The sequence below is a fragment of the Balaenoptera borealis genome (assembly GCF_965194805.1).
Source record: "Balaenoptera borealis genome assembly, chromosome: 1".
Lineage (NCBI taxonomy): Eukaryota > Metazoa > Chordata > Mammalia > Artiodactyla > Balaenopteridae > Balaenoptera > Balaenoptera borealis.
In genome coordinates this window covers 86,447,327-86,459,283 of record NC_138860.1, presented here as the reverse complement: position 1 = coordinate 86,459,283, position 11,957 = coordinate 86,447,327, and the positions used below count along the sequence as shown (strand labels likewise).

Genomic DNA, 11,957 nt, shown 5'->3' with positions numbered 1-11,957 from the left:
CTCACGGTTCCTAGCCAAACTCCTTTGCACAACCCTCTCCCAAATCCGGAGTGCTCACACTCCAAGTTTACCTGGCTGTTTTAGAGGAAGCAGGAATAACAAGGTGTGGTTTCTATCCCTAACTGCCAGAGGCAGAAACTCCTGGATCCCTGCCATCTCTTTCCAGAAACAGTCCAAATTATTTATTTCCAATGCAGACCTCCCTGTCCTCCATTCTGCTGGCGACAGCAGTTTGGAGAAGCTGAAGCGGTTTAACAGGCCTGACCAAGTGGGCATCTCCCCTTCCATTTATTTGCTCCAATGACTCAAAAAAGAACTCCCTCAGTACTCTTCCCCACTTTCTCTTACTACACACACGCGCGTGCGCACACACACACACACACACACACACACACACACTTCTGCTTCCAGGGCAAGGAGTGAATTGGTTTCAATTCTTTCCTTTATCTTTCCTTTGCCCCTGTACCAGTAACCTGGGCTTAGAGATCTAAGACATACCACTTGGTGAAATCTTTGCTCCAGAGGTGCGGGGTGCAGGGTGCTTTGGGGATGTTCATACTCAATGTGTCTACCTGTTCTAGGTAAGGTCTTGGGTTATCTGCCCAGAGCACTGACCAGGGGCTCTGACTTGGGTTCTCACTTCTGATAAGCTGTGGGCTCTTGGTCCAGTTCTCTGCCTCTCTGAACCTCAGTTTTCTCATCTGGAAAATGAGGGGCTTGGACTAGATGCTGTATCAGATCCCTGTGATTCTGTTCTCCTAAACATGGAGGTTTCAAAATGCTGGGATATGTTACATGGAGAGGGCTGGCAGGCTATGTCCCAAGCAACCTCACAGATGGCATTTGTGGTGTTGAATTTACCACTGACAAGGATGTGGGCCTTTGGAGTTTCGCATACTCCAAAGCTACATCTTGGAAATACTGTTTTGTGCCAACAAACTTTACAATTTACTAAAATATAAAACCATAATACATAAGCATTAATTTACAGTGAGAAATTTAACTGTCACTCAGACTGAAGGAAAACTCATGTCTGCATGTCCAGCACATTTTCTCCCTTAAACCAAATCAGAATAATAATGTCAACATATAAATGCACAATGACATAACTGACTGAACAGGAGTAGTTGTATCTTTAATGGCATCTGGCCATCCCCAGCAAGGAGTCGTGCCAATGGGTTCAGAAAACTCTTCTTGGCTACAGTTCTCCACCCCCATCTCTAAGCTATGGGCAGCCTTGCCAATGCTCCTGGACTACTCTAACTCTGCTGGTTAAGGCACGCTTTCCAGGATGGCTCTTGGAAAGGCTGTGCCCACGTGGGCCTCATGGACTCTCCCTTTACTGGCTAGCATTCACTGCTGACCTCTCTTCAGGTTGACATATTCTTTATTGAAATATGTTAATATTTTCAATTAGGTTATAGCCAAGTCCTGCTGGCAGGGAGCCATCTCTTCTCTTTAAGGTAACTTTGCATACTCTCTACTTATCCATTACTAAAATAGGAATCTTGTACTCTTAGAGAGAAAGGTTGTATATATTTTTCAAGTTCTGAGGAAAGACCATCATTTTTCCCTAGAACCAAGGACCCATACACCTCACCAGCTGCTCCTTCACATGTCCCTTTTCTGGGTTCATTAACATTAGAGTTCCTTAGGGGTTCAGTCCCGGGCCCGTCTCTGCGTCCACCTACTCTCTTCTCCTTGATCACTTCAGGTAGACCCATGACCTTAATGCTGCCTATATGCTATTAATTCCCACATTTCTATCTCCAGTCCAGACCTTTCCACCAAGCCCAAACTCAGAATCACCCTCTGTCAATTCAACATCATCACATGGGTATCTAAAAAGCATCTCAAACTTAACAGACCATAAACAAACTTCTGAACGAGTTCCTCATCTTTTTACCAAGGTGTTCAGGCCAAAAACCTTACAGTCATCCTTGTTTCCTTTCTTTCTCTTATCCCTACATCAGCAAGTCTTGTCGGCCCTACCTTCAAAATCTATTCTGTATCTACCACTTCTCCACCACTGCCCCCTAGTCTAAGCCACCATCATCTCCTTCCTTAGCTACTGCAACAGCCTCCTAACTGGTTTCCCTACTTCCAATCTTGCTTACTTAAAACCCATTATTCTCAGCAGTCAGGGTGATCCTTTAAAAACAAATCAAACCTGATCTAACAAATACGCTCCCAAGAGAAATGAGTGCGTATGTCCCATAAAAAGACAAGTACAAGTATTTTTATAGTAGCTTTATCCATAATAGTCAAAAACTTCAAATGTCTATCAGCCAAAGAATGGTTAAACCTGGATAAACAAATTGTGGTATATTCATACAGGAAATACTATGTAACAAACTTTTAAAAGACGGAACTACTATACACAACTGCATAAAAAGATCTCACAAAATATTGAACAAAAGAAGCCAGACCAAGAGTACACACTTTATGATTCCATTTATGTAAAGTTCAAGAAAAAGCAAATCTACTGTGAGAGAAAACAGTGGTTACATGGTGGGAATGTGCTACATTTAAATCTAAATGGTGGCCAAAAGGGTGCATACAGATGTAAAAATACACTTAAGAACTGTGTGTCTTTCTGAATGCATTTTATACTGCAATTTTTTTAAAAAAGCTTTAATGAGATCTTTCCACTCTCCTTTCCTCAAATCCTCTAATGGCTTCCCATTATAGTAAAAATTAAATCCACGCTCCTAACCAAGATCTAAAAAGCTGTGCATGTTCTGGCCCCTACCTGCTCCCTCCAACCCTCTTTCCTAGGTCTCTCCCAGGTTTCAACTCTGCTTTACCTTCACTGGTCTCCCTGCTGTGCTTCCAACACGCCCACATCTGCGGACCTGGGCACTGGGGGTCCTGCTGCCACTGATGGGAACTAGTCTAGACTTGTTCTTACCTCCCTCCACCAGACAGCTCTCCTCCACAAATGGCTTAAATTGGGTGTGGGAAATAAGATTATGGAGCAGGAGGTGATCAATGAGTGTATAGTAATGATGGTTAACATTGTTAGAGCATTTACCTGACTTGGGCACTTTTCTGACCACGTTACATTGATTAACTCACCCCACCTCCTCATTAACCTATGAGATGATCACCATTTACAGATGAAATTGAGGCACTGATTAGTTAAGTAGTAACTTGATATAATCACACAACTCAAAAGTGGCAAAACTAGGATTTGAACCGAGGCAATATAGATGCAGAGCTCTTACTCTTTTTAAATGCATCCATTTTAAGTGTATAGTTCCATGTGTTTTAACAAATGTATACATCCATGTAAACAACCTTTTGATCAAGATAAAGAACATTGCCCCTAAAAGTTCCCTTGTGCCCTTCTGCAGTCAATCTCCCCATCCTTGGCAACCACTAATCTCCTTTCTGTCACCGTAGATTAGATTTGTCTATTCTAGAGTTTTATATAAGTAGATTCATACAGTATATAGGTCTCTGGCTTCATAGCTCTGGGTTTCAGCGCTTTCCAGGGTTTTTAACCACTGCCTTATGCTACTTCCTGGTGTAGCTTCTTTCACCACTTACCTATCAAATTGGCTACTCCTCAGGACTTCCCTGGCAGTCCAGTAGTTAAGACTCCATGCTTCCACTGCAGGGAGCACGGGTTCGATCCCTGGTCGGGGAACTAAAGATCCCACATGCTGCGTGGGATGCCAAAAAAAGTTTTTTTAAATTGCTACTCAACATCAGCCACCCATCTATATCCTATCACTGCTTTTACACACCCCACTCCAAGGACACGAGATTGTCAGAATGGGGAGTGTAAAGAGGGACAAAACAGGGTCAGTGACAGCTCCTCTAAGATACCATAAAGTTCCAGTGAGAGATGCTAACAAGTGAAGCACCAAAATTCCTATCCTTGAAGAGCTTATAATCCAGTTAAAGAGAGGGGATAGCTTATATAGAAAGCCAATAAGTCGCAAGGCAAAACATTCATTCATTCAACAAGGACTTATTCAGTAAATATAATAGTATAATGTGACTAAGCAATTGGCTCTGGAGTTCAGACAGATCTTACTTCATCTACCACTTCTTAGCACGTGACCTTGGTCAAGTAAATTAATATCAGTTTCCTGATCTTAAAATTGGCATAACAGCAAAACCTACCTAAGGGGTTGTTTTGAGGATTAATTGAGATAATGCATACAAAACACTTAGTACAGTACCTGGCACATAGTAAGAGTTCAGTAAATATTAGCCATTATTATTTTTACAATTATTGTATATGTCAGGCACCTTTCAACACTCTCGGAAGATACAGATTAATAGAATGAGATTCATTAAAGGTTCTTAAGGGATTCAGTTTAGTGCAGGGATACTTAGACTGGGATCCATGAAACTTCTGGAATTTTTGCTTCAGGATATTGGATATATATGCATGTATGTATTTTTTCTTGGGTAGGGTCCACAGTTTTTATCATATTCTCAAAGGACTGTCCCATGACCTACAAAACACTGAGGACCCATCGTCTGGCGCATGCATTCTCAATGGGGGTGGTATTGCCCCCCCACACACAAGAAGTCAAAAATTGGTTCAGGGATGGGAATCTTAGATATTACAATGTTTATGTCCTTCCAAAGGGCCATAGTACATATGCAGAGACACAGCATATTGGTGATATTAAAATTTCACGCATGGGGGAGGGCAATTAGGAAAAAATGTCGGGTGCGCAAAAACTAAAAAACAAACAGATGTGCAAACTGAAGTACCTAAGTGTACAAGCAATACTAGCTCTGTTCAGAGAATTGCTGAGTACTAGAGTCTGAAAGAACCAGAGGGCGGAGAGATAAAGGAGAGTTTAGGGGAGTCAAACTCAATGAGTAGAGGAGGCACTCAAGAATCATTGAATGAAGAAAAGCTCAGAGGTTCTGAGAATGAATGCCTGAGAAAAAAAGTGGCTCCAAAGAGAGAAGTAGGGAATTCAGCAAAGGTACTAATTTACTCTATGATGGTGTGAATTCATCAACATGATATCAGATAACAGCAGAAAATACCGCATGTGGGAGTTCCCTGGTGGCCTAGTGGTTAGGATTCCGGGCTTCCACTGCCGTGGCCCAGGTTCAATCCCTGGTCGGGGAAGTGAGATCTCAGAAGAGTCCATTCATTAGATAGGTAACCTGAAGACAGAAAGGACAGAGACTGAAACAAAGCCTCCCACCACCTGGGGCTGCTTCAGTGCTGTGCCAGGTTCCAAGCGCTCCTGGGACCTCAGCTTATGACCACATACAGCAGAACTCTGTTTGAAATTAAGAGGTCAGTTCGTCCCATTATGACTCAGAAGACTGGCATCCAGTCATGATGTGAAATATCACGTCTAATCTTCCCCCAAGCTTTTTTTTGGCTGCGCCACGCGGCATGCAAGATCTTAGTTCCCCGACCAGGGACCGAACCCATGCCCCCTACAGTGGAAGCGGGGAGTCTTAACCACTGGACCACCAGAGAAGTCCTTCCCCCAAGCTTTTGACACATGGAATCAGACATCCACTAGACGTCGCAACCTGCATATCTCACAACACACCTCAAAGTCGACATACCCAAAACTGAACTTACCGTTTTTATCCTGCCCCCCTAAATTCTTCCTGCTGCCTATGCCCATCCTTGATGCCACCCTCCCCTTCATTCACTGTACCCAATCTAATACCAAGTCCTAATTTGCCTTTAAATATCTCCCCACTGCATCTTTCCCTTTTCTTCCCTACTTGTCACAGCCCTCATTTAGCCCTCTTCTCTCACCTGAATTGTTGCCAGATGCATAACTTGTTACCTTGCCCCCAGTCTTCATCTCCCCCATATCTACTTTCTACAGTGCAACCATGGTTCTAAAACACCAATTTGTCATCCCCTTGCTTAAATCCCTACTGTGGTTTCCCATCATGGATAGCAGCTTCCCAACCAGTGTGCCTTGACAATGATGCTCAGTTATTAATTCCCTCAGCACTTTGGACTGCTAGGCAGAGCCTGGGATAGCTAGAATTCTTAAGCCAATAGCCTCGAGCCTAAAGAACACTCCTCTCTTTACCTAAACGTGTTGTTTGAAATGGTTCTGTGCCCTGATGTGAAAAAGGGCTGAGAAGCACTGATCTTTGGGAGCTCCCTAACTGGCTCTGACCTCATCCTGCCACCAGCACCAAACAGCGTTAGCTTTAGCGAATTATATACCATGCTACTCGTCAATCTCCGCTTCTGCTCAGAAACATCCCATCCATCTGGAATGAGCTTCCCTTCATCTTTGTCTGAGAAGCTTATAACCTTCCTTTAAGATTATATTCAAGTATCACTTTTTTTCCAGGAAGTTTTCGTGGACTTTCATGCCAGGTTAGATACCCTTCCTTACGCTCCCCAAAATATTTTGTTCCCTATGTGTCAGTCTACCCCCTCGGTAATGATCAGACAGCAGAACCGCCTTGCTCATCTTTGCATCTTCAGCGCCACCAGCACAGAGCCCTTGTATGTACCATGTTACATGAATGGGAATGATGCAAGAGAACAAGAGAGCCAGGCTCACCTTTTCTCTCCTAGAGTTTAGTTCGTGGTTACATAAGAGCTTCAGAGAAGGGGGTGATATAACAGGATTAAATGTGGCAAAGAACAGAATAGGCCATTGGATTTGGTCTAGTTACTGCTCTAGTTACTGAAAGTCTGAGCACAGATTTAAATATGATGGAAATCAGGTCTGGAAGGACTGAGAATGAGAAAAAAAAATAGGAATAAGATACAAATCCCTTACCCAAGATACCTGATGGTATGAAGAATGAAAGAAAATGACGGCTTACTGAGTTCCTACTGTCCCATTTCAATTGTTTTGCAATCATTTAAGACATTTATATGGTTCCAAAGAAAACCACATTAACACAGTACACTCAGAGAAATCCAGTTTCCTCCATATCCCTTCCCTTCCCCCAGTGGTAACAACTTCCAATAGTTTTTGGTTTATCCTTCCATTTTTAAAATATAGACAAATGTATATATTACGTGTCAGCCCTTAGATAAGGAAACACACTATACATTCTGTTCTGCATGTTAGTTTCTTCACTTAACATATCCTGGAGCTCTCTCCAAACAGTATGTAGTCTCCCTCATTCCTTTTCTACTGCTGCTCAGTACTCTACTGTATAGATTTACCAGTTTATTCCACCATTCCCTTACTGATGGATACGTGAGTTGTTTCCAATCTACTGTTATTACAAATAGTGCTGCAGTAAATAGCTTTGTGCATGTTACTTTACATTTTTGCCATCATATCTCCAGGAACTTTACTTCTGTTCTCACTTAATACTCACAATAACCGATGCCATGGATACTGGGTCTCCATCTTATGTATAAGCTTGATGTAAGGAAACAACTGCTGTAGTACACAGCAGTCCAGCAACTGCAACAGCACATTACAGAATAAGCCCTTAAAACATGGAATAAACACCCTCACTCCCACCTTACCGCCTTCTCCCAATATACATCTCTTCTTAGAGAAAAAGAAGTTATTTTGCCAAGTTGCCAAGTTAAACACCACAAAGAATAAACAAGGAGTTTAGTTTTATTTTCTCTGTGCATTTGCAAAACACTCAGGACCAACACAGAAAAAAAATAAAACCTCCTGTGAAAAAAATTACACTTACAAAAGGAGGCCTGAGAAGGATTAGCGCCTTAGCCCCTGGGAGCTACAGCAACTCTGATTGGTCCAAGGAAGTGAACAGATATTGGGAGGCTATAACAGGAGGAAAGGCAATGAGAAATCACTGAGGGAGAGGGCCTCGAAGTGGGCCTCGAGGGGGAACTGGAGGCCGGGGAGTGGGTCTGGGTGGAGGGAGGGGCCCCCGCTGGTAGCCGTAGGGTGGAGGTCGTGGAGGGCCAGTGTATCCATGAGGGGGCATCAGTGGAGGAGGTCCACGCATACCATGAGGAGGCATAGGCCCTGGGTGACCTGCAGGAAGAAAAGAAAAATTTAGTAAAAACAGGAAACAGGAGACAGTTCACACTGGGACAATGCAGAGAGAGGACAGACAGGGAGACAGTGACAAGAAATCTAAGAAAGAAAAGTAAGGAAGTGGAGGGGATAAGAGGTGTGACAAAAGAAGCTGCAAGAATGCCACGTGAGGATGAGGGAGGTGGCTAGAACCTACTCACCCATGGGAGAGCCGAACGGAGGCCCTCGGGGGGGCATGCCCATTGGAGGAGGTCCAGGATGAGGCATTCCAGGTGGTGGTCGGGGGGGTGGCTGCCCCCCAGAGCCAGGGGGCCCAGCATGGGGGTGTCCTAAGCCATGAGGGCCATGGTGGGCCAGCTGCATCTGAGACATCCCTATGAAAACAAAACAGACACAAAGAGAAAGGAGACAAAAGGAAGTTAGACAAGAGGGCAAAGAAAACGAGACAGGAAGAGAAGTAAATGGAGAAGCAAGTGACATCAGGGAGAAGAGCATGGAAAATAAGGCTGGTAAAAAGTGCCCTTATCCTTGACTCCATTCCAAGAGAACAAACCAACCAACTACCCAATCAACTCCCTGCCCCCTGCAGCTCACTTGCTCCTTCCATGATTTAGGCACTGTAATAGTGCTGCAACAGTACATGACAAATGGCATGATTATTCTACTGAGTAGGATTTGGGAAGGTAACAGAGATGCTGTCTGAGCGAAGATCTAATTCTAAAGGATGAATAGGAATTTTTCAGGTGGACAGCAGAACGGGAACAGAACATTCCAGGCAGAAAAGATTAGCGTGTGCAAAGCACGTGCATGATCAACAGCATAGTATGTGAAAGGAAAACCAGTAACTCAGTAATCAGGAGCAGCGTGCAGTCATAGGAGTAAGGGGCAGGAGCCAGATGGTGAAAAGCCTAGAATGCTATGGTAGTGAGTTTGGGTTTCACTCTGTAGATAAAAGGGAGCAACAGAAGAATTTTGAGCAAGGGTGTGTGAACATCTGTATTTCAGAAAAATTACTCTGTGGAAGTCGATGAAAGGTAGAGATAATTAGAGTCAAAGTGTCAGGATATTACTACAATAAATTAGGTGTGAAATAATGAGGATATGAGAGCCTGAACTAGGGCACTGGCAGTGGAGGTCGATGCCAGATATAAATAAGACTTGGTATTAAGAGTGGGGTGACAGGGAATAGTCAAACATAGCTCCTAGATTTCTGAATCAAGCACCTGAAAACAAAGAAAACTAAAGAAAGAATAGGTTTGAAGGGGAAGGGCAGAAGAATGGAGCTGTCCATTAAACAGCAAGATTAAGGGTATGGAATGTTAATAACCATGGAACAGAGATACAGATCTAGGAGGCATCAGTGTACAAATAATGGAACTATGCAGAAAAGAGAGCCAAACACAAAAACCTAGGTACAAGCAGAGAAAAAGGAGCCTATTAAGATGGATGAGATTGAGGCTTCAGAGAGATAGATGGAGAATCCAGAAAAATCAAAAGAGACAAGATTTTCAAACAGGAGGACATGGCCAGTTTCAAGTATAGCAAAGGTCAAACCAGATAAGGAGCAGAAGTGTCCCCTAGACCTGGCAATTAGGTCACTGCTTTTGGGTGGAATTCAGAGGAGAGAATGGAAGTAAAAGTTAAAGAAACAAAAAATAGCAAGTATAGTTATACCCTTTGGTAAAACTGAAATACGAAATGAAGACAGGATGGTAGTTGTTAAAGTAAATAAAGTATCTTGTATTTACTTTTACAAAAGAATGTCTGAAAGGAAGGAGAACTCTGGGACTATTTATTCTTGCTGAAGGACAAGCAGCAGCAGCGTAAGTGCTGACAGAGCTCCTCTACCAAGCTCACCCCGCTCCTTCCCAGCAAACAACACCCACCTGGATGGGGCATTCCACCCGGTGGGAATGGGTGAGGATGTGAGTGTCCATGTCCAGGATGTCCAGCCCCTGGGGTTCCTGCTGATGGGGGGCCATGTCCTCCAGCTCCAGGAGGCATAGGTGGTGGGGGCATGGCTGGGGGTATCCCAGGTGGAAGGGCTCCAGGAGGCGGTACTGGGGGTGGGAAGGAGCCAGGAGGAGGCATGCCTATAGAGAAAATATAAAAAGAGTTAACGACAGTGAGAAGCGAGTGCCTTTAGAGAGCCTGTTCCAATCTGGCCTCTCCAGGAAGGATGAGCTCTTTCTCCCTCCTCCCATCTCTCTAAAGTCAGAAGCGATGCTAGATGACTCAAACAACACCTTCTGGAGAAACTCAACAACTTGCTTCCCTCCACAATCATCACCCCTCAATCCTTTTCTTATCACTTACTGACTCAATGTCCCTCCCTTTCCAGGTTCTGTTTCCTTCTCCCTATCTGCCAGCCCCCCAACCCAAGACAAACATATTTTTTATCAAAAGCTTTACCTGGTGGAGGAAGCCCAGACCCCAGTGATGATACCACAGGATTCGGAGCAGAGGGTGGAGGGGGTGCATCTGCAAACAGCTGATGAGGGCGGTCAGCCTGGGAGAGTGGGTTCTGTGCTGCCAGAAGTCGTTCAGCGGCTGAGCCATGACGCTCGCCCTTGGAGTCCTTCTTGAAAGCATAGGACACGGTGATTGGGCGGTTACAGAGGTACTGCCCATTCATGGCCTCAATTGCTGCATCCGAAGCATCAAATGAAGCAAAATTAATAAAGGCATAACCTTTGGAGTTGCCTGTGTCAGGGTCCCGCATAATCTTGGGGGTTTGTAAGATGACCCCAAAGGCGCTAAAAGTATCATAAAGCAACTTCTCATCGATCTCTGGGTCCAGGTTCCCAATGAAAATGTTGGCCCCCACATCCAGGTTTTTGTTGTGAGCTGATGCCTTGTTCACCCGTATTGGTTTCCCATAGAGTTTGATCATGTTCATGATCTTAATGGCATAGTCAGCATCTTCCTCACTCAAGAATTCCACAAAGCCATAGCCTGGGGAAGCGGAAAAGAAGAGATTAACAAGTGATTCAAAATGAGGTATAACTCATTTGCCTTCTGAAGCACAAAGAACGAGAAATAATAATCTCACTTCAACTGAGAATGGTTCCAGAAACAAACTGTGAGTTAGGCTTAAGAGAAAAAAATCTTTAGTTTGCTCATTCCAAAACAGTTATGAATACTGCTGGGGGCCTCCTGGAGCAGCCTGTCCCCTCAAAACATAACTGCAATTCTTGCCATGTACTCACCTTGGTGCTGACCAGTGACTCTATCCTTTGGCATGTGGGTGTTGACTACTGGCCCTGCCTGGAGAAATAGCTCCCACAGCAGTGGTTCGCTAACCTTCTCATCGAGGCCCCCCACATAAACAGTGGCATCTGGAGGACAGGATTAGGAGGTTAGGGCAGATAGGAGAGGAAATAGGGAGGTGACGGGAACATGAAGATGGAACCCAGGCGGGGGATTTGGGGGTGGAGACAGGGTATAGGAGCAAAGAGGGAAAGAGAGAGAGAAAAAAAAAGACGTTAGCTTAAGCCCTTACACCTCCTCCTTTCCAGAAAATAGATAACCTTCTTAAGTCTAACTTAGAGTTCTAGTGCAAATTCACTTCGTAATTTTTCTTTTTCTTTTTTTTTTTTTGAGTGGGAAGGCAGCAGGGGATTGGACATAGCATCACACCTACAGGCCTCAGCCTGCACCCGTCCATCCCGTCCCCAGCAAGCATCGGGGCAGGTCCGGCACCCTTCGGAACGGCCCAATCTCCCGCCCCGGAGGAAACACTGCTGGCCCTAATCGGAGCCCCCCAAACTCCCTGAGTTCATTCCGGGCGTGTCCCCGCCAGTCACCCTGGTTCCGCTCGGAGATCGGCCCTGCCGCCATGGCGAAAGAGCTCCCGCCGTCTCCAGACAACGATCCCGCCCCCTGACCTCAGTCACAACTTCCACTTCCGGGGCGAAGGCGAACGTAGAGGCGGTGGGCGGGGCCTAGGCAGGGGAGGAGCCGGAAGCGGCCGCGGCCATCTTAGGAGCCGCTGATATTTGAAGCGGC

General features: G+C 44.8%; 1 protein-coding gene across 1 annotated transcript; it reads right to left on the bottom strand.

Annotated features, from left to right (window-relative positions):
• Positions 1 to 7,541: 7,541 nt before the first annotated feature.
• Positions 7,542 to 11,867, bottom strand: SF3B4 (splicing factor 3b subunit 4). The gene is made up of 6 exons (XM_082393559.1): positions 11,756 to 11,867; positions 11,159 to 11,287; positions 10,362 to 10,904; positions 9,836 to 10,042; positions 8,150 to 8,323; positions 7,542 to 7,946 (listed from the first exon to the last, which is right to left on the bottom strand). Exons 1-6 carry the CDS (start codon positions 11,787 to 11,789, stop codon positions 7,759 to 7,761), a joined length of 1,275 nt encoding a protein of 424 aa, XP_082249685.1. The 5' UTR covers positions 11,790 to 11,867; the 3' UTR covers positions 7,542 to 7,758.
• Between the last annotated feature and the right edge of the window lie 90 nt (positions 11,868 to 11,957).

Coding starts and splice junctions, on each gene's coding strand:
- SF3B4 (XM_082393559.1), bottom strand. CDS start 11,789: ATGGCGGCAGGGCCGATCTCCGAGCGGAACCAGG. Junction 10,043..10,361: donor GTCTGGGCTTCCTCCACCAG/GTAAAGCTTTTG, acceptor TTTTCTCTATAG/GCATGCCTCCTCCTGGCTCC. Junction 8,324..9,835: donor GGGTGGAATGCCCCATCCAG/GTGGGTGTTGTT, acceptor TTGTTTTCATAG/GGATGTCTCAGATGCAGCTG.